At 55.4% G+C, this 18574-nt stretch overlaps 1 protein-coding gene, 1 non-coding gene and 1 pseudogene across 2 annotated transcripts; 2 read left to right on the forward strand and 1 right to left on the reverse strand.

The window, feature by feature from the left end:
* Positions 1–2012: 2012 nt before the first annotated feature.
* Positions 2013–2117, reverse strand: LOC114234868 (U6 spliceosomal RNA). The gene has a single exon (XR_003621050.2). It is a non-coding gene; the product is annotated as a U6 spliceosomal RNA (small nuclear RNA).
* A 230-nt stretch (positions 2118–2347) lies between these two features.
* MED16 (mediator complex subunit 16) lies at positions 2348–18202 on the forward strand. The gene is made up of 15 exons (XM_008150828.3): positions 2348–2463; positions 3853–4025; positions 5142–5249; positions 5579–5748; positions 7411–7842; positions 8560–8665; positions 10767–10922; positions 11621–11832; positions 12351–12557; positions 13827–14037; positions 14490–14623; positions 14731–14923; positions 15318–15534; positions 16588–16671; positions 17290–18202. Exons 2-15 carry the CDS (start codon positions 3893–3895, stop codon positions 17414–17416), a joined length of 2490 nt encoding a protein of 829 aa, XP_008149050.1. The 5' UTR covers positions 2348–2463; positions 3853–3892; the 3' UTR covers positions 17417–18202.
* Positions 12567–13418, forward strand: LOC129149435 (40S ribosomal protein S27-like; annotated as a pseudogene).
* Positions 18203–18574: the final 372 nt, after the last annotated feature.

An 18574-nucleotide genomic window follows, 5' to 3' on the forward strand; every position in this document is an offset into this window, starting at 1 on the left:
GAGTCTGGGACTTCCAGCCAGAAGTCTCCACCCTCCCACTGCCAACTTCCCCTCTCCGTGTTCTCTCACCACCACCCCTCACCCACCCCGCCCCCCAGCCTGACTCTGGTCTATAGCTTCGGGGTGTCACCCTGAACTGGGCCACAAAGCAGGGCTGGGGGACACCCCTCCACACACTGCCGTATGTGTGGCTAGTTGTGCTTTGGGAAAAGTGAATAATTCAATAAATTTCTGGTGCTCTGGTCTCCAGATGTGGGATTTTCTTGTGGGGCCAGGCGGGAGGCACAATAGGTGCTCAGGATATGCGTGGGTCCTGATCACTGAGGGCGGTGGGTCTGGGGGAAAAGCTGAGTTGCTCCTGGAGGGTGAGGCAGGTGGTGGGGAGACTGCTGGGAGCATCTGTGCGTTGGCTCTGCCTACCTGGCCGTTCCTGGATGTCCAGGCTCAAACCCCAGCTCTGCCACTTCCCAGTTGTATGACCTCCAAAAAGTCACTAGTGAGGTTCCTGGTGTAGCCGGCACAAAACACCGCACACCGCAATAAAATAACCCGCACTGAGGCTGACAACAAGGGTTTATTGTCTCCCAGTTCTGAAGGCCAGCAGTCCAAACTCAAGTGTCCCAAGACCTTGCTTCCTCTGGAGGCTCCAGGGAGGGTCCTTCCTACCTGTCCCAACTCCCATTGGCTCTGGTATCCCTCAGTTCCACCTCCCTGAAGACAGAGAATCTACATTAATTATGGGGATTTCTGCCTAGGAAGTTTGTCTCTTCTCCCCCATGTATGGATTTATTCAATCATTTTGTAGCAATGTGGAGGCATGGGTATTTCTACTTTGGATTATAATGCAGTATTACTTAACTTTGTTATAGAAATGATTCCAAGTTTGGCTCCTGTGTCTGTTTGTCTCTCTTTTGTTATTGATTTCAGAGAGAGAGAGAAAAACATCAATAATGAGAGAGAATCATTGATTGGTTGCCTCCTGCATGTCCCCCACTGGGGATCGAGCCTGCAACCTGGAAATTGAGCCTGAAACCCAGGCATGTGCCCTGACTGGGAATTGAACCATGACCTTCTGGTTTCATAGGTTGACACTCAACCACTGAGCCACACTGGTGGGGCTCCTGTCTTTTTTTTTTTTTTTTCTTTATTGTTGAGAGTATTACATATGTCCCCTTTTTCCCCACACTAACCCCCTACAGCCTCCCCCCTCCTCTGCCCCACCTCCCGCCTCAGGCCTTCACTACCCTATTGTCTGTGTCCATGGGTTATGCATATATGCATATAAATTCTTTGGTTAATTACCTCCCACCCAATCCTGTGGCGTTTTTATTTCTTGAGCATAATTCTGACTTTCTGCCATTACATGATGCTCAGGCTGGGCTGGGGTGTTTCTCCAAGGAGTCCAGTTCCTTTTATCGGGGCACCGTGTTAGAAACCAGTGGACGCTGGGTGCATTGTATTCCATTTTAACATACATTTAAGTAGTTTTAAAGTTAGACACTAAATAACGGAAATCCAAATGGCCAGTATGGAGGATGGACAAACGGAGATATTTGAGTAACAAGCCCAGAGGCTCCCATCTGCAAATGGGACCCATCCCCAGGTTCCCAGAGGACAGGATTGGGTCTCAGGGAGTGGGGCTGTGGGGGTTCTTCTTGCCCCTCTGCCCCAGCTCGGTTCCCAAGCTGCCTGGCCTCCAAGCCTTTGTCCAGGCTTTGCCTTCAGCCTGGTGCACCCTTCCCTGCAATCCCAGGAGGTAAGACCTTCCAAACTATCGAGAGTCTAGCAGGAATAGAAGCAGCTTTTTGGAGGAGGAAGTGGGGATGGAGTTTGGGTCCTCAATCGGATACGTCACCTCACTTCTGAAGACTACAAAAGTAAAGCAAATACAGAATGGAACTTACTAGCTTTAGAAGGAGTTAGAGATGTGGTCTGAGGTTGGGAGGGCCCTCAATTGATTAAGGCACTTTCTTATCCAGCCTCAGTTTCCCCACCCACGAATATTAGAAAAGCAAAATACTGAACGCTTCACGAGTTTGTGTGGCATTCTTGTGCAAGGGCCGTGCTAATCTTTTTCTGTACCGTCCCTGTTTAGTATAGTACTGCCGAAGCCAGCATTAGCTAGGGGCCGAACCTAGGGCTATTTACAGGGCATATAAACACTTTCCACTAAGGGCAACCCATCTTGATATGATATTAGTGCAGCACATAATGGGATCTTTCACTGGAGTTGAAACAGCGTTCGTTATTCTAACAAAGCTCAGGCAGCTGCTGGGAGCCTATTAAGCCTCACAGACAAACAAGCCCGGAAGTGGGGCGGAGCCAGAGCCGCCGCCGTCCCAGAAATCTCTGGGAAGCGGCCGCGCTGCGCGGGCGACTCGTTGGTCCCAGGGAAGATGGCGGCACCGGAGCCGGGGAGGTAGGACGAGTGCGGGCTGCGGCCGCAGCGCCCTGACTGGCCCGGTGAGCCAGAGGCACGGGGGTCCAGAGGGGTCGGCCGGCCTCCGGGCGCCCCACGGGAGCGCGTCCCGGAGGAGGCGGGGACTCGAGGGCCTGGGGCGGGGCCTGCGGGGTCAGAGGGCGGGTCGGAAAAGCAAAGGGTGCTGGGTATGCGGCCTGGGCGTGGTCTGGGGTTGTTGCGGGAGTTGGGTCCTCATCCGGGGGGAAATCGCAGCGGAGCCTAGGGATCGTTTCTCTCTGGGGAGGGTCCTGGGCGAATTGGGGGCGGAGTTTAAAGGGTTTTTTTTTTGGGGGGGGGGGTTGGGGACGGGACCTAGTGGTTGCATGTGGTCCCTGGTTGGGCCTGGAGTTGTAGGGGAGAATTGGAGGCGGAACCTGGAGGGCCCTGTTGTGGGGATGGGGTCTGGACAGCAAAGGGTGTTAGGGGCGGGGCTGGAGGACTTTGGGAGCGGACCTGAGGATTGTTCGGGAGTCCCTGCGGTGAAGCCTATGAGCTCAGGCTGGGCCTGGAGGTTCTAGAGGCAAATTGGGTGCAGGGTCTGGAAAGCAAAGATGGAAGGAGAAGGGGGAAAGAGGGCTTTGGGGGCGGGGCCTGAAGAATTCGGACGTGGGGGTTGTGATTGAAAAAAGCATTTATCATACTAACTTCACGGGGCATTTGTAATGGTGAAAGGAAATAACCCGTAATCGATGCCAGGCACATAGAGAGCACTGAGGAGTTCACCGTTATTGTTACTCTTACAATCCGTAAGTCCACACCAAAAATAAACTGCTGACTTCCCCAACCTGTCTTCCCAACTCTGCTGAAGGTAGCCCAGCCGGTGCCCTTCCTTATGGACAGACCCAGAGTCTGACCTCTTCTCAGTTTCCACTGCTCACCTGGACCAGTGCAGTCACCTCACCCCATTCCCCAGCTGCATCTTCCAGACAGCGGAGGGTCCTGCTGAAATAGAAATAAATCACTGCCTTCCCAGGTCTTGCATGCCGTGCAAGGGGAAAGCCAGGACCCTGCACTGTCGCCTCCCACCCTTACTCCAATAACCAGGCCACTTCTTAAACACCCCAGGCTCCATCCACCCTCTGTGCCTTTGCACTGGCTGTTCCCTCCACCAGCAGTACGCTTCCCCAGATAGCTGCATGCCTCTGTGCGTTCCCTTGCACCTATGCTCACATGTCTTCTCCCGGTGAGGCCTCCCCTGCCCTGTTTAAAATGCAGCTTTCCCCCCTGACACACACACACACACATAAGACCCAAGGGCAGGAATTGGGTCCTTTTCATTCCTCATGGTGACCCAGCATCCAGCATGGCATTCAGCACCCTGCAGGCACTTGGCAAAGGCAAGCCAGTCCTCCCTGTCACTTCCTCCTTCAGGTGGTCATTCTCTTCCTCAGGTGACTGTTCTCCGTGTGTGACCTGTGGCCGGTGGGCACAATGGATCTGGCTTATGTCTGCGAGTGGGAGAAGTGGCCCAAGAGCACCCACTGTCCGTCAGTGCCCCTGGCCTGCGCCTGGTCCTGCCGCAACCTCATCGCTTTCACCACGGACCTTCGGAATGACGACCAGGGTACACCCCTTCACCTCCAGCCCGGCTCCCATTTCCTCTTCTCCCCTCCCCACACATTGTTATACCCCTGGCTCCCATGGTGCCTGGCATGGGTGACTCCATGTCTCTAGCCTGCCTGGTAGCCACCTCCAACCTGTCCAGGCCCTTTCAGTCCTTCCTCATTCACAATTGGGGGGTGGTGAGGGCCCCAGCCTCTCAGGTATGCAAAGGGCAGATGCATTTAACGGATGGCTGCAACCCTAAGTGAGCCTTCTATTTAACGGATGCTTGCTCTCCTCGGTGACCCACCTCCCATTTAACTGGTGGCTGCTTTCCTCAGTGAGCCACCCAATTTAACTGATGGCTCTGTGATGGTGATCTCCTACATCTGGTGCCTGGGGGACACTGGGATCACCCCTGCAGGATAGAAGAAGGGAAAGGTGAGCATTTTACTCAGGCTTGTTGGAGATTTGAGTCTCACTTAACATACCTTACATATCACTTTTTTAAAAATATATGTTTTTATTGATTTTGAGGAAGGGAGCAGGAAACAGGGAAATATTGATGTGAGAGAAAAGCATTGATTGCTATCTCCTGCATGCCCTCCACTGAGGATTAAGCCCACAACCTGGGCATGTGCCCTGACTGGGAATTGAAGCAGCAACCTTTTGGTGCATGGGATGATGCCCAACAACTGAGCCACACTGGCCAGGGCACATGTCACTTGTGACTTTTGAAAGCCTCTAAGGTGCATGCCCACCGCAGTCTTCTCTCCATCATTTGAGTAATGCGCACCTGTTAGAGAAAATTAGAAAAGCACAGAAATTTAGGATAAAGAGAATCACCTATTACCTTCCACGGAGAAGCACACTGTTAGAATTTTGGGGCCATTCTCTTCCCGTTCTGTTTTCTGGGTCTCTAAAACACGTAGTCGTAGGCACACTGGTGTCAAACTCACAGGCCTGCTCTTTTTCCCGAGGGAGCACAAGCCTGTTCCGCATTCGTTCCCAGGCTGTGTATATGGTCAGCAGCATCTCCATGACTTCCCTTTGGGTGAGACTTTTGCTGGGTTCCTCCATGACTTCAGAGCCACATCATTGTCACTGAACTGACCATGCCCCGTCCCGTCTCTTGCAGACCTGACCCGCCTGATCCACATTCTGGACACGGAGCACCCCTGGGACGTGCACTCCATCAGCTCCGAGCACAGCGAGGCCATCACCTGCCTCGAGTGGGACCAGTCAGGTGAGGGCGGGGCTGGTAAGGTTGGTAGGGTCCTGTGTGGCTGAAGGAGACCATGGTGATGCTCACACTTGATCCCGAATCCCAGGGAGATGTGTTCTGTATTTCTTTGGTCCTGTCCCCAGAGTCAGAGCTGGGACTGGAACCTTCGATTTACGGCTTTGCGGCTACTGCTTTTCCTGTTCCCGTGTTCAGAGCCATTTCCGCATCATGCCTTGTGCCTCTCCCCTGCTCCATCTCCCCTGGGCTGGCTTCTCCCAGGTCCTTGAAGTACTGCGGGTAATAGTCCTTGCCCTTGGTGGGGATTTGTGATGCAGGTTTGCTTCACACAGGCTCCCGGCTCCTGTCAGCTGATGCCAATGGACAAATCAAGTGTTGGAGCATGGCGGACCACCTGGCCAACAGCTGGGAGAGCCCTATGGGAAGCCTGGTGGAGGGGGACCCCATCGTGGCCCTGTCTTGGCTGCACAATGGTGTGAAGTTGGCACTGCACGTAGAAAAGGTGGGTGTCTGCCTGAGTAAGTGTGGTAGACGAGACCACTTGTTTTATCCATCCGTCAACTTGGCTCCTCCTCCCCCACCACCAGCATCTTCTGTTGTTCTTTTTTTAAAATTTATTTATTTTTTATTTATTTCAGAGAGGAAGGGAGAGGGAGAAGGGGAGAGAGAGAAACATTAATGATGAGAGAGAATCATTGATGGGCTGCCTCCTGCACACCCCCTACTGGGGATTGAGCCCACAACCTGGGCATGTGTCCTTGACCGGAATCGAACCCAGGACTGTTCAGTCCCGCAGGCTGACACTCTATTCACTGAGCCAAACTGGCTAGGGCAGTGGTCGGCAAACCGTGGCTCGCGAGCCACATGAGGCTATTTGGCCCCTTGAGTGTGGCTCTTCCACAAAATACCACGTGCAGGCGCGCACGTACAGTGCGATTGAAACTTCGTGGCCCATGCGCAGAAGTCGGTTTTCGGCCTGGGCGAGTCTATTTTGAAGAAGTGGCGTTAGAACACTCAAGGGGCCAAAGAGCCGCATGTGGCTCGCGAGCCACGGTTTGCCGACCACTGTCCTAGATCAAGGGAAACCTGAGTTAAAATTCTGACTTCATGCCTATATGCATCACTGTGCTTATTACCAAGTGGGGTTGGTGGTGGGTCCTGGTGAGGATTCATTGAGAGAATGCATGAGAGGAGTCAGCCTGGGGCCTGGCACAGGCCAGAGGCCCAGGAACCTGCATTCTGTTCCAGCTCACGGGAGAGGGGTGTACCAGTGCTCTCAGACCACTTAGAGAAACCCTGTGTCGCCTCCAGCTCAGTGCTGTTTCAGTGATTAAACAGCACAGACAAAGCTCACAAGTGTCATGCTGAGGGAAAGAAACCAGGCCTAAAGGCTGCACACTGGTTCCACTCAGGTAAAATTCTAGAAAAGGCAAAACTAACAACACAACCAGGACCCAGGGTAGGGTGGATGGGGACTGACTGCTAAGGGCCATGAGGGCCCTTTTGAGGGGAGTGGATTCTGGCCACGATTTTAGTGGTTTTCCATGACAATACGTTTGTCAAGACCCATGGAACCATATGCTTAAAAAAGAGTGAATTTTGTTGCACATAAATCGTAGCTTAAACCTAATTTGACATAAAAGAGCAGCAGCCAGTACTTTTGTGGTACCTCCTGAATTCTTAGCGCAGGGTCTGCACAGTACAGCCAGCGGGCCACACGCAGCCCCACCTGTGTCTGTGGACAGTCTCATTGGCAGCTGCTTCTACAGACTCAGAGAAAGAGCAAGTAGTCCACCAGCTGAGGCCACCTGGCCTGCAAACCTAAAAATACCGAGTGTCTGGTCCCGTAGGAGAAGCTTGCTGACTCCCGTCCTTCATGTGTTCAGTCATTTGACTCTCAGCAGGGTCCTCTGAAGTACAGATGAGGAAACTGAGGGTCAGAGAGGCCCATATGACAGTGCTCAAGTGGCCGAGGCAGGATTTGAATTCAAGTCCACGCTTTTGTAGCTTCTACCCCATTGTTCCTGTTTCTGTGGGTGTGACTCCCAGAAGGGGGTCGTCGGGTCACAAGAGGCAGACCCCTAACAGCTCAATGGGGCATCTTTCCTCAGGCCCGAGGTGGGGGTGGAACCAATACTAAGAACCCTCGCTCACTCTCCTGCAGTCAGGTGCCTCCAGCTTCGGGGAGAAGTTCTCCCGAGTCAAGTTCTCACCGTCGCTCACTCTGTTTGGGGGCAAGCCCATGGAGGGCTGGATCGCAGTGACAGTCAGCGGCCTGGTCACTGTGTCCCTCCTGAAGCCCAGTGGGCAGGTGCTGACATCGACGGAGAGCCTGTGCCGGCTGCGTGGCCGTGTTGCCCTGGCCGACATTGCCTTCACGGGTGGCGGCAACATTGTGGTGGCCACGGCGGATGGCAGCAGCGCCTCCCCCGTGCAGTTCTACAAGGTGTGCGTGAGTGTGGTTAGCGAGAAGTGTCGCATCGACACCGAGATCCTGCCCTCGCTCTTCATGCGCTGTACCACCGACCTCAACCGCAAGGACAAGTTCCCCGCCATCACCCACCTCAAATTCCTGGCCCGAGACATGTCTGAGCAGGTGAGGCCACCTGGGATGCGGCTACAGTGCCACCCATTTCTCATTTCCAGTCCTGGATCGGGAGTCCAACGTGGGTCTCACGGGGCTAAACCCAGGTGTAGGCAGGGCTGGTCCTTCCAGAAGCTCCAAGGAAAACCGTTTCCAGCTTCTGGAGGTGCCGCATCCCTGGTTCTTGGCACCTTCCTCCATCTTCACAGCCAGCAGCACAGCCTCTACCATCTCTGACCCTTCTGCCTCTCTCGTGAGGACTCTGTGATGACACTGGGCTCTTCAGGGACTCCAGAATCGTCCCTATCTCAGAACCTCAGAGTCCTTGACTTAAACCCACCCGCAAAGCCCCTTTATCATGTGAGGTGACATGTCCACAGGTCCTGAGACCAGGACAGGAATATCTTTGAGGCTGTTGTTCAGTTGACCCCACTAAGTCACTATGTTCCCGTCATAACAATGCAGCAATAAGGTCTAAAGTACCAGAGAGGGCACCATGGGGGTGATGTGTACTGTTCCAGCAGAGTGGTGGGTATGTAGTCCTGGGTTCGAGTCCACAGCGGCTGTGAGGCCAGGGCCAGTGTGAGCGACTGAGGAGACACAGGCCTAGGGAGGGGAGGTAGCTAGATAAGGAGGCCAGCATCTGAGCCTGGGTTAGAGCCAGCCCTCCCATAAGGTGTGAATGCCCAAGGTGCCGCCGCAGCCTCCAGTCACCCCTTGTCCTCCCAGGTGCTCTTGTGCGCTTCCAGCCAGACAAGCAGCATTGTGGAGTGCTGGTCCCTGCGGAAGGAGGGGCTCCCCGTGAACAACATCTTCCAGCAGATCTCTCCTGTGGGTGAGTCTCCTCGATGGGGCTGGGCATTTGACTTTTAAATTGGGGAAACTTGGGCTCAGAGAGGTGAAGTCCTTACTTGTAGTCACCCAGCAGGCAGCCCAGCCACCGCAACCTGAAACCTGTAGGGCGTGTAGGCTGGTGGAGGAAGAGCAGGGCAAAAGTCCTGGGCACAGAGCCAGGAGCTGAACCAGCTCAGCAGGGGGGATTGGCTGCAGGGAGGCACTTAATCCTAAAAGCCAGGGAATCTTGCAGGAACCCTGGTTTAGAGTGAGGAAACTGAGGCTGGAGGGCTTAACTGAGTTTACCAAGAACAAGCCTACAGTCTCACCTCCCTCTCCTCCATTCTTTCACCCATGGGGAGACCATGGCTCAGGATGGCCCCAAGACTGGCAACCCCTCCTCAGTACAGACCCTGGAACACACTGGCCTGGCCTGGCCTGAAGTCAGTGGGAAGCTGGAAAAGCTACTGGTTTTCAACCCCTGATGGCGCGGCTGTGGGGGGTAAACCCTGCGCCGAGACACAGATGTAGATGTTTTCCTGGCAAAAGAAAGCTCCGCTTTCTGCTGATGAGTGCTAATGGACTCTGGGGTAGTTGGATGTTGGGGGCGGGTTGCTGCTCAACAAAAGCTGCTAATGAAGCTGTGTCAAGAGGCCCCTTGAGGCTCCATTCGCTGCTCAAGGTGGTTACATAAGCCGTCTATTGTGGCTGCAGAGTAATTAACTTGAAGAGGGCCACATTGCCCTGTCCCTGGACCAGCATCCCAGGGAGCTTTTAGACATGGCTGGTGGCCCCACAGGGGGCAGGCAGGGCTGCATTAGTGCCTCCATGTGCAGCAGGGGGGCAGGAAGGGTTTAAATGCTGGGCACAGTTCCCAGCCCACAAACCCTCCCTGGAAGTCTGCTGTGGTTGTTACCTTGACACTCTAGTGTCTTCCATGCCAGATGCTGAAATCCACTCTAACCTCTCTGGGCTGCAGTGTCCCCTGAGGGCTTATAAACTGTGAGGAGCCACCTGGGGCACAAATCTGGACATGGATGGTGGCAGAGATGAGCCCTCTGACAGTCAGTAACAAACCACAGCCCAGCCCTGGCCGGTTTGGCTGTGTTTATAGTGTTGGCCCACAGACGGAAGCGTCGTGGGTTCGATTCCCGGTCAAGGGCACTTACCTGGGTTGCATGTTCGATCCCCGCCCCAGTTGGGGTGTGTGCTGGAGGCAACCAATCGATGTATCTCTCTCGTGTCAATATTTCTCTTTCTCTTTCTTCCTCTTTCTCCCCCCTCCTCCCTCCCTTCTACTCTCTCTAAAAATCAATGGAAAAAATAGCTTCCGGTGAGGATTAAAAAAAACCAAACAACAAAAAACCACAGCCCATACTATTCTAGGCTGGGTCACCTGGCTGAACCTACTTGGTTCCATGTGCCTCCGGGCTCAGGCTGCTGACCACCAGCTGGGCCCATCCTCCCATGGCGCACATCCCCGCAGCCCAGTCTGCTAACTCAGTGTCCTGGGTACAAGCACTGTCTGACCCTTTACTTACATCACGTTCACCAGCGCCCACTGGCCAAGCCCAGATTCACAGAAATCAGTCCACTTCTTGTTGGGGCAGGGGCTTCATCATCACTGAGGGGGTGGGTACAGGAAGGGGATGCATCTCATCTGATGGGGAGAGATGGGGTCCTACCTAGGATCTCTTAGATCATAAGGGACAAAACCAAACCTAAGCTGGCTGAGTTATGAGGGGAATTTGGGGGTTTGTGTGGCGGCAGGATATCGAGGGTGGTGTCCCCCTTCTCAGTGTGTTGGGTCCATCAAGTGGGTACCCACTACCACCAGCTGACAGCTTCCTGAAGGATACCTCCTCCCCGTCCCCAGGAAGTCCCAGGATTGAGTTCTGTTGGCCACCTTGGGTCATATACCTGTCCTGCACCAACCACCTGGCTGGGGCATGATGTACTGGGTGGCCAGGGCTGGGGTAGGGCCCCTGTGGGGGACAGGCACTGGGATCAGAGAAGGGGACTTGACCACTGTCGGGGCCCCCATTGTGGTGTTTGTCTTGTCTTCATTCCATTGCTGTCTTGTGTCCCTGCCCCCTTTTCAGTTGGCGACAAGCAGCCCATGATTCTCAAATGGCGGATCCTGTCAGCCACCAACGACTTGGATCGAGTGTCTGCCGTGGCACTGCCCAAGCTGCCCATCTCGCTCACCAACACTGACCTGAAGGTGGCCAGCGACACGCAGTTCTACCCTGGCCTTGGTACGGCGGTCTCGGGGCTGCGTCTGGTGTCAAGTCAGTTCCCAGCGAGGAGGTGGCCCCACTTTCAGGATCAGACAAGCTCAAAGGGCTGGGAGGCTGGCTGATGAAAAGCTGCTTCTTTAGCTCATAAAGGGCAGTTAGAAACCAGTCAGGCAGAGGTTGGAAACTTGGGGGCAAACTTTCCAGATAAGCAGCTGAGACGTTGATCCTGGGTTCAGTGCCCGGAGCCTGTGACCATGAGTGAATCAGGCGGGAAGCACTGGGATGGCTAACAGTCAGCCCCAACCCTGTTATACATTCGTTACAAGCTTTGGGCTTGAGGAGCCCCTGACCTTGCTGACCTCTGTTCCTGCTCTGAGGCTCTTCGTGTGCTCCTGTCCCCTCCACTTTGCCCCCCTGGGAGTTGTGCGTTTGCTCACATCAGCTAAAACCTAGTGCCGCCGCAAGGGGGCCGGGGATATGCAGCCTGAGCGGCAGTGGCTTGCTCCACTGACTCTCATAGGCTGGTAGCAAAGGAAGAGGGGGTAACGGCGATGGGGGCAGCCAGCCAGTCATGGGGTGGTGGCCCTTTGTGGCTTGGGGCTCACCCAGCCCCAGAGTAGTCACTTCCCATTGTTCAGAACTGGGCAGCCCCACAGCTGCCCGTGGGCCTGTTCTAGGCCCTTCCCGCCCCGACCCTGCATGTGCCCCGCCCCTAGGGCTGGCCCTGGCCTTCCATGACGGTAGCGTCCACATCGTGCACCGGCTGTCACTGCAGACCATGGCCATCTTCTACAGCTCCACCGCTCCGCGCTCCATGGATGAGCCAGCTATCAAGCGCCCTCGGACCACGGGCCCCACCGTCCACTTCAAGGCCATGCAGCTGTCCTGGACCTCCCTGGCCCTCGTGGGCATTGACAACCATGGGAAGGTAAGCACTGTCCCAGGTGCTCCAAAGCTGCCCACTTAGTGTGTGTTTGTGTGGGAGCACCCCCCTCTCCCTCCCCCTGGCTGTCCTGGAGGAAATGGGCTCCGTCTGGTCACTGTCGGGCGCCTGCCACTTGTTTTGGTGTCTACCTGAATCCTGGTTCATTTCCTCAGCACCTGCATTTAGGGGCCATCTGCCGTCCACAGGCCTGTCTTGCATGAGGTGCTCAGCTTCCCTGGGGAACTGTCTGTGTCTGGAGGTCCCCACGCCCCCTCCCACATGGGTTTGTGTCCATCGTGTGTTCATTTGTGTCCTAAGTGAAGGCTCCGGTCACTCCCAAGGTGCCTGTGGGTACAGGGTGGCCGCTTGGGCCATTTTTGGGGAGCACTGCACAGCTCCCTCAAACCCATTAACACTTCCGCACACCAGGCTCTGCCCACACAGCAGCAGGACCTTAAGCCCTTGGAGGGACATGGTGCCCGGAGCCTTAGTGGCCTCACCTGCCGTTCCCTCTCCCACAGCTGAGCATGCTGCGCATCTCGCCCTCCATGGGCCACACGCTGGATGTGAACCTGGCCCTGCGGCACTTGCTCTTCCTGCTGGAGTACTGCATGGTGACCGGCTATGACTGGTGGGACATCCTGCTGCACGTGCAGCCCACCATGGTGCAGAGCCTGGTGGAGCGGCTGCACGAGGAGTACACGCGCCAGAAAGCTGCCCTTCAGCAGGTAGTCTGGGGCCACGTGCCGTCACCTGACAGGATGCCCCCTCCCTTCTTACCTAGTCCTTCATCTGGAGAGATTTCTGTGGGAAGTCAGAGCCCTGTAGGTGACACGTGAACCCCTGGGGCCACCGCCTCTGCTGCCAGTGGGGGCTTTCTTCTCAAACTGCTTGGAGTGCACGCGTGTGCGTGCATGTGGAGCTGGGGGTTCCTCATGAGACAGGAGCAATAAACAGGCTTAGAGATCAGAAAGGAAGAGAGAACAGTGACCCGGAGACATGATTGTGTGCCTGTGAGACCACAGTCACCTCGAGGGTCCCTGAACTCCAGTGCGAGTTCAGCGTGGAGGCTGCAGAGGACAGTTCCAGAAGTCGGTAGCTTTCCTCCGTGCCAGCGATGACCAGTAAGACAGTAAAGTGGGGAAAGGTCCCCCTCATCAGAGCAGCCTGATGGGACATGAGTGGATTATCTGGGTGGATGTGAGGGTGCAGCAGAGGTTCTGGGGTGATCGTAGTGGAAATAAAATCACTGCTGCCTTTTCCGGCGGTGATGACCTCCCCACGACAATATGCCGCTCGCTAAGGCTCTCCTCCGTCCCTCTCCCGAAGAGGAGAGGAGGAGACACGAGAAGAAGCGCCCGGTGCAGAGCCCCAGTTCCTACTTCATGGCTGTGAAGTGCCCAGGATGCTGTAAACCACCACCGCCTTCAGCCAGGCACCAACGGTGGTTTTGTGTGTCGGTTGCTCCGTTGTCCTCTGTCAGCCGGCGGGAGGGAAAGCAGGGCTGACAGAGGAAGCTCCTTCAGAGGGAAGCGGCACCGAAAGCACCTCGAATCAAGATGAGTGGGAAACCATCCCAATAAACACATTTGGATTAAAAAAAATATCACTGCTTATGGGCAGTAACCTAAAGCATTTTAATTCTTTCGTGCATTCACCCATCCCATGAGACCAGGTCTCCCCTCGGCACCGCTGACATCTCGGCCAGGTCAGTGGTGGGGGAGCTGACCTGGGCGCAGTGGGGTGTTGAGCAGCCCCCACCCACTCAATGCCAGGAACACCCCCATGTGACAACTACAAATGTCCCCAGAGGAGGCCCTAGTGTCCCCTTGGGGCAGGGCCACTCCCAGGCTGACCCCCTCCCCATTCTGTGAGATAGGTTCTCTTTTCTGATTCTGCCATAGGGAGGTAAGGCACAGAGACATGAAGCAGGTTGTCTCAGTTTGCCCCCCGAGCTACACACTGGCAAAGTGACTTCCTCACACTACACCCCCCAGGTCCTCTCCACCCGGATCCTGGCCATGAAGGCTTCGCTCTGCAAGCTCTCGCCCTGCACCGTGACCCTCGTGTGTGACTACCACGCCAAGCTCTTTCTCATCGCCATCAGCTCCACTCTCAAGTCCCTGCTGCGCCCACACATCCTCAACACCCCCGACAAAAGTCCCGGCGACCGGCTGACGGAGATCTGCGCCAAGATCACAGACGTTGGTGGGTCCTGCCCCCACCCAGCAGGCCACCCTGAGCTGCTGCACATGCACAGTTGTGTGCGGGAATGTCCTAACCCACCCACACACTGTCCACTGGGAGCTGACTGTGCCAAGCATGGGGGTGGTAACTGAAGGGAGTGGAGGCCTTGGCCCTCAGGGCTGCCTGGAGCCAGGGACAGATGTTAACCAGCTGCAAGGGGCCCAGTGCAGGTTGGCCCGAGGGACATGGTGGTTGTCCGAGAGCTGGCAGTGGACACTGTTGCTCTAGGTCCAGCCCTTTCCTCCAGGCTCCTCAGCTCAGCCATCTTGTCCACTTGCTTGTTCAGTGTTGGGTTGACCTCGTCAGGCCCAGCTCACTTGGGTGCTGGTGGGTAATAAGACGCCCCGGGTGCAAAGCAGGGTTGGTCTCTGTGCATGGTGGGGCCCAGCCACCTGACCACCCTCCCCTTCCAGATATCGACAAGGTCATGATCAACCTCAAAACAGAGGAGTTTGTCCTGGACATGAACACGCTTCAGGCCCTGCAGCAGCTCCTGCAGTGGGTGGGCGACTTCGTGCTCTACCTGCTGGCCAGCCTGCCCAACCAGGTGTGCCCCCTCCCAAGTCCTCCCCGAAGCCCCCTCCCCCAGGACCCATGGAGGTGATAGGATGTGGCCCACATTTAAATACCCAGCCTGAGTGCCTTTTCCTGCAGGGCGCCCCGCTGCGGCCTGGACATAGCTTCCTGCGGGACGGCACCTCGCTCGGCATGCTGCGGGAGCTGATGGTCGTCATCCGCATCTGGGGCCTGCTGAAGCCCAGCTGCCTGCCCGTGTACACAGCCACCTCTGACACTCAGGACAGCATGTCCCTGCTCTTCCGCCTGCTCACCAAGCTCTGGATTTGCTGTGAGATTCCCAGCCCCGAACCAGCATATAAACCCTAGCTGAGCCCCCCCCACAAATCGAACCAGCTCTGTCTTAGTCTCTACTGTTTACCCAGCACCCAGCACGGGTCCAAGCACGGGGTGGGTGCTCATTAAACATTAGCTGTTATTAGGCACCTAGTGGCTTGTCTCGAGTCACCAGATTACATTTCTGTTGTCCTTGCAGCCCTGTTCCTAGGAAGGCACCCAGTGCTCACTGAATGTTTTTCAAATGAGTGATTGGGTTCCCGTTCTATAGAGAAGGCCAGAGAGGGAGGAGCTTCCAGGGCAACTCTGGAAGCCGGGTCAGAGCTGGGCCCAAACCTGGTCCCTGAGCGCTGAGCTGACCACGACATCCCCGCGGTCCCTCTCTGCAGGCCGTGACGAGGGCCCCACCAGTGAGCCAGACGAGGCACTCGTTGATGAGTGCTGCCTGCTGCCCAGCCAGCTGCTCATTCCCAGCTTGGACTGGCTGCCCGTCAGTGACGGCCTGGTCAGCCGCCTGCAGCCCAAGCAGCCCCTGCGTCTGCACTTCGGCAAGGCTCCCATTCTCCCCGGCAGCGCCACCACCTTGCAGCTGGATGGCCTTATCAGGTGCGTGCCCTCTGCCTCGGGCCCTTTGCATATTCTTTCCGGAGGGTTCCCCCCACTGAGCCTACCCGACCCCTTCATGCTTCTGCCTCAGGGCTGCTATGCTGTGCCTGCTGCTTCCTCTGACCTTGACCCGAATGCTGTCCCTGGGGAGGTCCCTAGCTTAGGCAGTGAATCCCCCCGCACCTCCTCCTAGTATCTGTCACTTCTCTCCACCATCACCTCAGTCTTTTTATTTCTTTATCTTTAAATTTTTAAAAATTTTTATTGATTTCAGAGAGGAAGGGAGAGAGAAAGAGGATAGAAACATCAATGATGAGAGAGAATCATTGATCTGCTGCCTCCTGCACACCCCCTACTGGGGATTGAGTCCGCAACCCTGGCATGTGCCCTTGACTGGAATTGAACCCAGGACCCTTCAGTCCACAGGCCGACCTAGGTTGTGTGCTCAATCCCTGGTTGGAGGCAACCAATTGATGTTTCTCTTTCTCTCTCTCTCTCCCTTCCTCTCTAAAAATAACCAATAAACATATCCTTGGGTGAAGGTAAAAAAAGTAAATAAAACAGGTGAATAAAGGAAATAAACATTCACACCCTGGGGTCCTACCTCTGAGACCGCCGTGCATTTCCTTTCTTGTGTCACGCCCTGATGAATCGCAGGCTTCCCTCTTTTTGGGGGTTCAGAAAAGACTTTATGAATGAGTATGCTGGTTACAGAGAGGTTTTAAACCCTTTGTTCTGGAAACTTCCAAACATGTTTTAAATGAATATAACCACCTGTCCTGCCCCAGCCACCAGGTCCACTCCTGCAGAAGCTCCTACTGCCAGGTTCTCTGGTGTCGTCCAGGGTGTCCGCACCATCCCTGCAGGGTGTCTCTGTGTGTAGAGGGATTGTAGATGCACACCTACATGCACACACTCCCTTGTGTTTTGCCACAGTGGATGTGTCGTGTGTGCATGCATCTGTGTTCGCATGTGTGCACATGTGCATGCATCTCTCTGTGTGTTGTGGGGTTGGAGGCCTGATCCCCTTTGCTCTCCCCTCTCATCGGCCAGGGCAACGGGCCAGCCCAAGATTGACCACCTGCGGAGGCTGCACCTGGGAGCCCACCCCACGGAGGAGTGCAAGGCCTGTACGAGGTGAGCCCCCCACTGTGGACCCTTTGTCAGTCCCGCGGCAAACACTGTCCTCACTCTGCCACCAGGTGACCACAGGGTGAGAGGTTTGTCTGTGAACTTCACTTCCCCCACTTGTGGGGCTGCCGAGAGGGCACACCAGGCAGTTTCTGTAACGGACAAACTGCCTCTGGGGGTCCTGGGCTTCCTTTCCTGGGGCACGATGGTGATCAGGTGACCACACAGCCCTTGATCAGGTGACCATACTGCTGTGCTCCTGCAGAGCTCCTAGCGCAGGAATGAAGGCACAGCCACAGCAGTATGAGGCCTGGGCCCTGTGCTGGCCCTTTGCAGACGTGGCCCTGATTGCTGCCACACGATCCCAGACACAGGTTCTCACTCGCAGGTCACACCACTAGGGCATGTCTAAGCCAGGACTGGAATCCCTACCCTTGCCTCGTTCACTGAGGGAGGTGAAGGGGCAATGCCTAAACTTGGACGGGAGGATGTGGAAGAGTTAGCTCAGTGTGGAGGGTAGTGTATGGAATAGTATTCCTGGTGGGGGAACAGCATGTGCAAGGGCCCAGTGGCAGGTGAGAGAGGGCCCTGCCAGCACATGCTACCACCCAGATCTGTCTGCAGGTGTGGCTGTGTTACCATGCTCAAGTCTCCCAACAAGACAACAGCCGTCAAACAATGGGAACAGCGCTGGATCAAGAACTGCCTGTGTGGGGGGCTCTGGCGGCGGATGCCCCTCAGCTGCCCTTGACTGGGGCCCCCAAGCCCTGTAAATAGATTCCTGATGGATTTTATAGGAAGGTGATTCTGTCCCTTCGCCAGTGACAGCATTCCACACACTCAGGCCCTTTACTAGTACATTAAAAGGTGGTCATCCTTGACCTGGCCAGGCAGCTCAGTTGGTTAGAGCGTGGTCCCCACACACCAAGGTTGGGGGTTGAATCCCTAGTCAGGGCACATACAAGAAATAGCCAAGGAACGCGTACACCAGTGGAATAACAATCGATGTTTCTCTCCCTCTAAAAATAAATAATTTTTTTTAAAAATAGTCATTCTTCAAGTGTGGCTTTTGGAGCCTCATCAGCCAAGGCCTGATGAGGGGGGCGGGCAGGTGAAGACATGGCCTGCAGCCTCAGGTCGGTGCCCAGGGGCTCCACTTTTCCTCTCGGAGCCTAACGGTGCATCCCAGGAAGTGGGGCCAGTTTCACAGCTGGCCTCTATCCATGCTGTGTGCTACCTGAGACAGACCTAGGTCTGCTCACACGTCTGTGGCTCAGGTGCCGACTTCCCCGAACCTCCAGACCCCCGGGCTTCCTAACTCCCAGATGCCCCTCGTCATAGTTCAGAGGGTCCAGGACATTCTGAATGTTGGTCCTTTAAATGTCCTATGTGAGCCCTGGCTGTTGTGGCTCAGTTGGTTGAGTGTCATCCCATGGACCAAAAGGTAGCAGGTTTGATTCCCAGGTTGCAGGCTCAATCCCTGATATGCGGGAGGCAGCTGATTCATGTTTTTCTCTAAAGTCAATAAAAACATATTAAAAAATAATACAATGTCCCACTTGAATCTATTGGGTGTCCAGCGGTTGCTGCTGGTAACACCAGCCAGGCATTTTCCTCAGCTTTATCTACCGATGCTGTACCTGCTCATACAAGTGGCTCTGACCCAGGTGGCCCAGTAAACGTTGAGCTGTATAGGGTGGCAGGTGCTTGGCCATGTGGTGGGCATCACCCCAGCAGCGCCCCCCAAGTCCCACCCAATCCTGACTTCCCCTCCCCCATCGTGTTTCCGGGCAGTTCTATCTCTATGTGCCCATATGTGTGCTCTCTTGCTCTGTCAGCATTTACGGAATGCCTAGTGTATGCCAGGCACAGGGGTCCCGAAGGGAGCAGTGGGCTGGTGAGGGTGGGG

The sequence above is a fragment of the Eptesicus fuscus genome, chromosome 6 (assembly GCF_027574615.1).
Source record: "Eptesicus fuscus isolate TK198812 chromosome 6, DD_ASM_mEF_20220401, whole genome shotgun sequence".
NCBI lineage: Eukaryota > Metazoa > Chordata > Mammalia > Chiroptera > Vespertilionidae > Eptesicus > Eptesicus fuscus.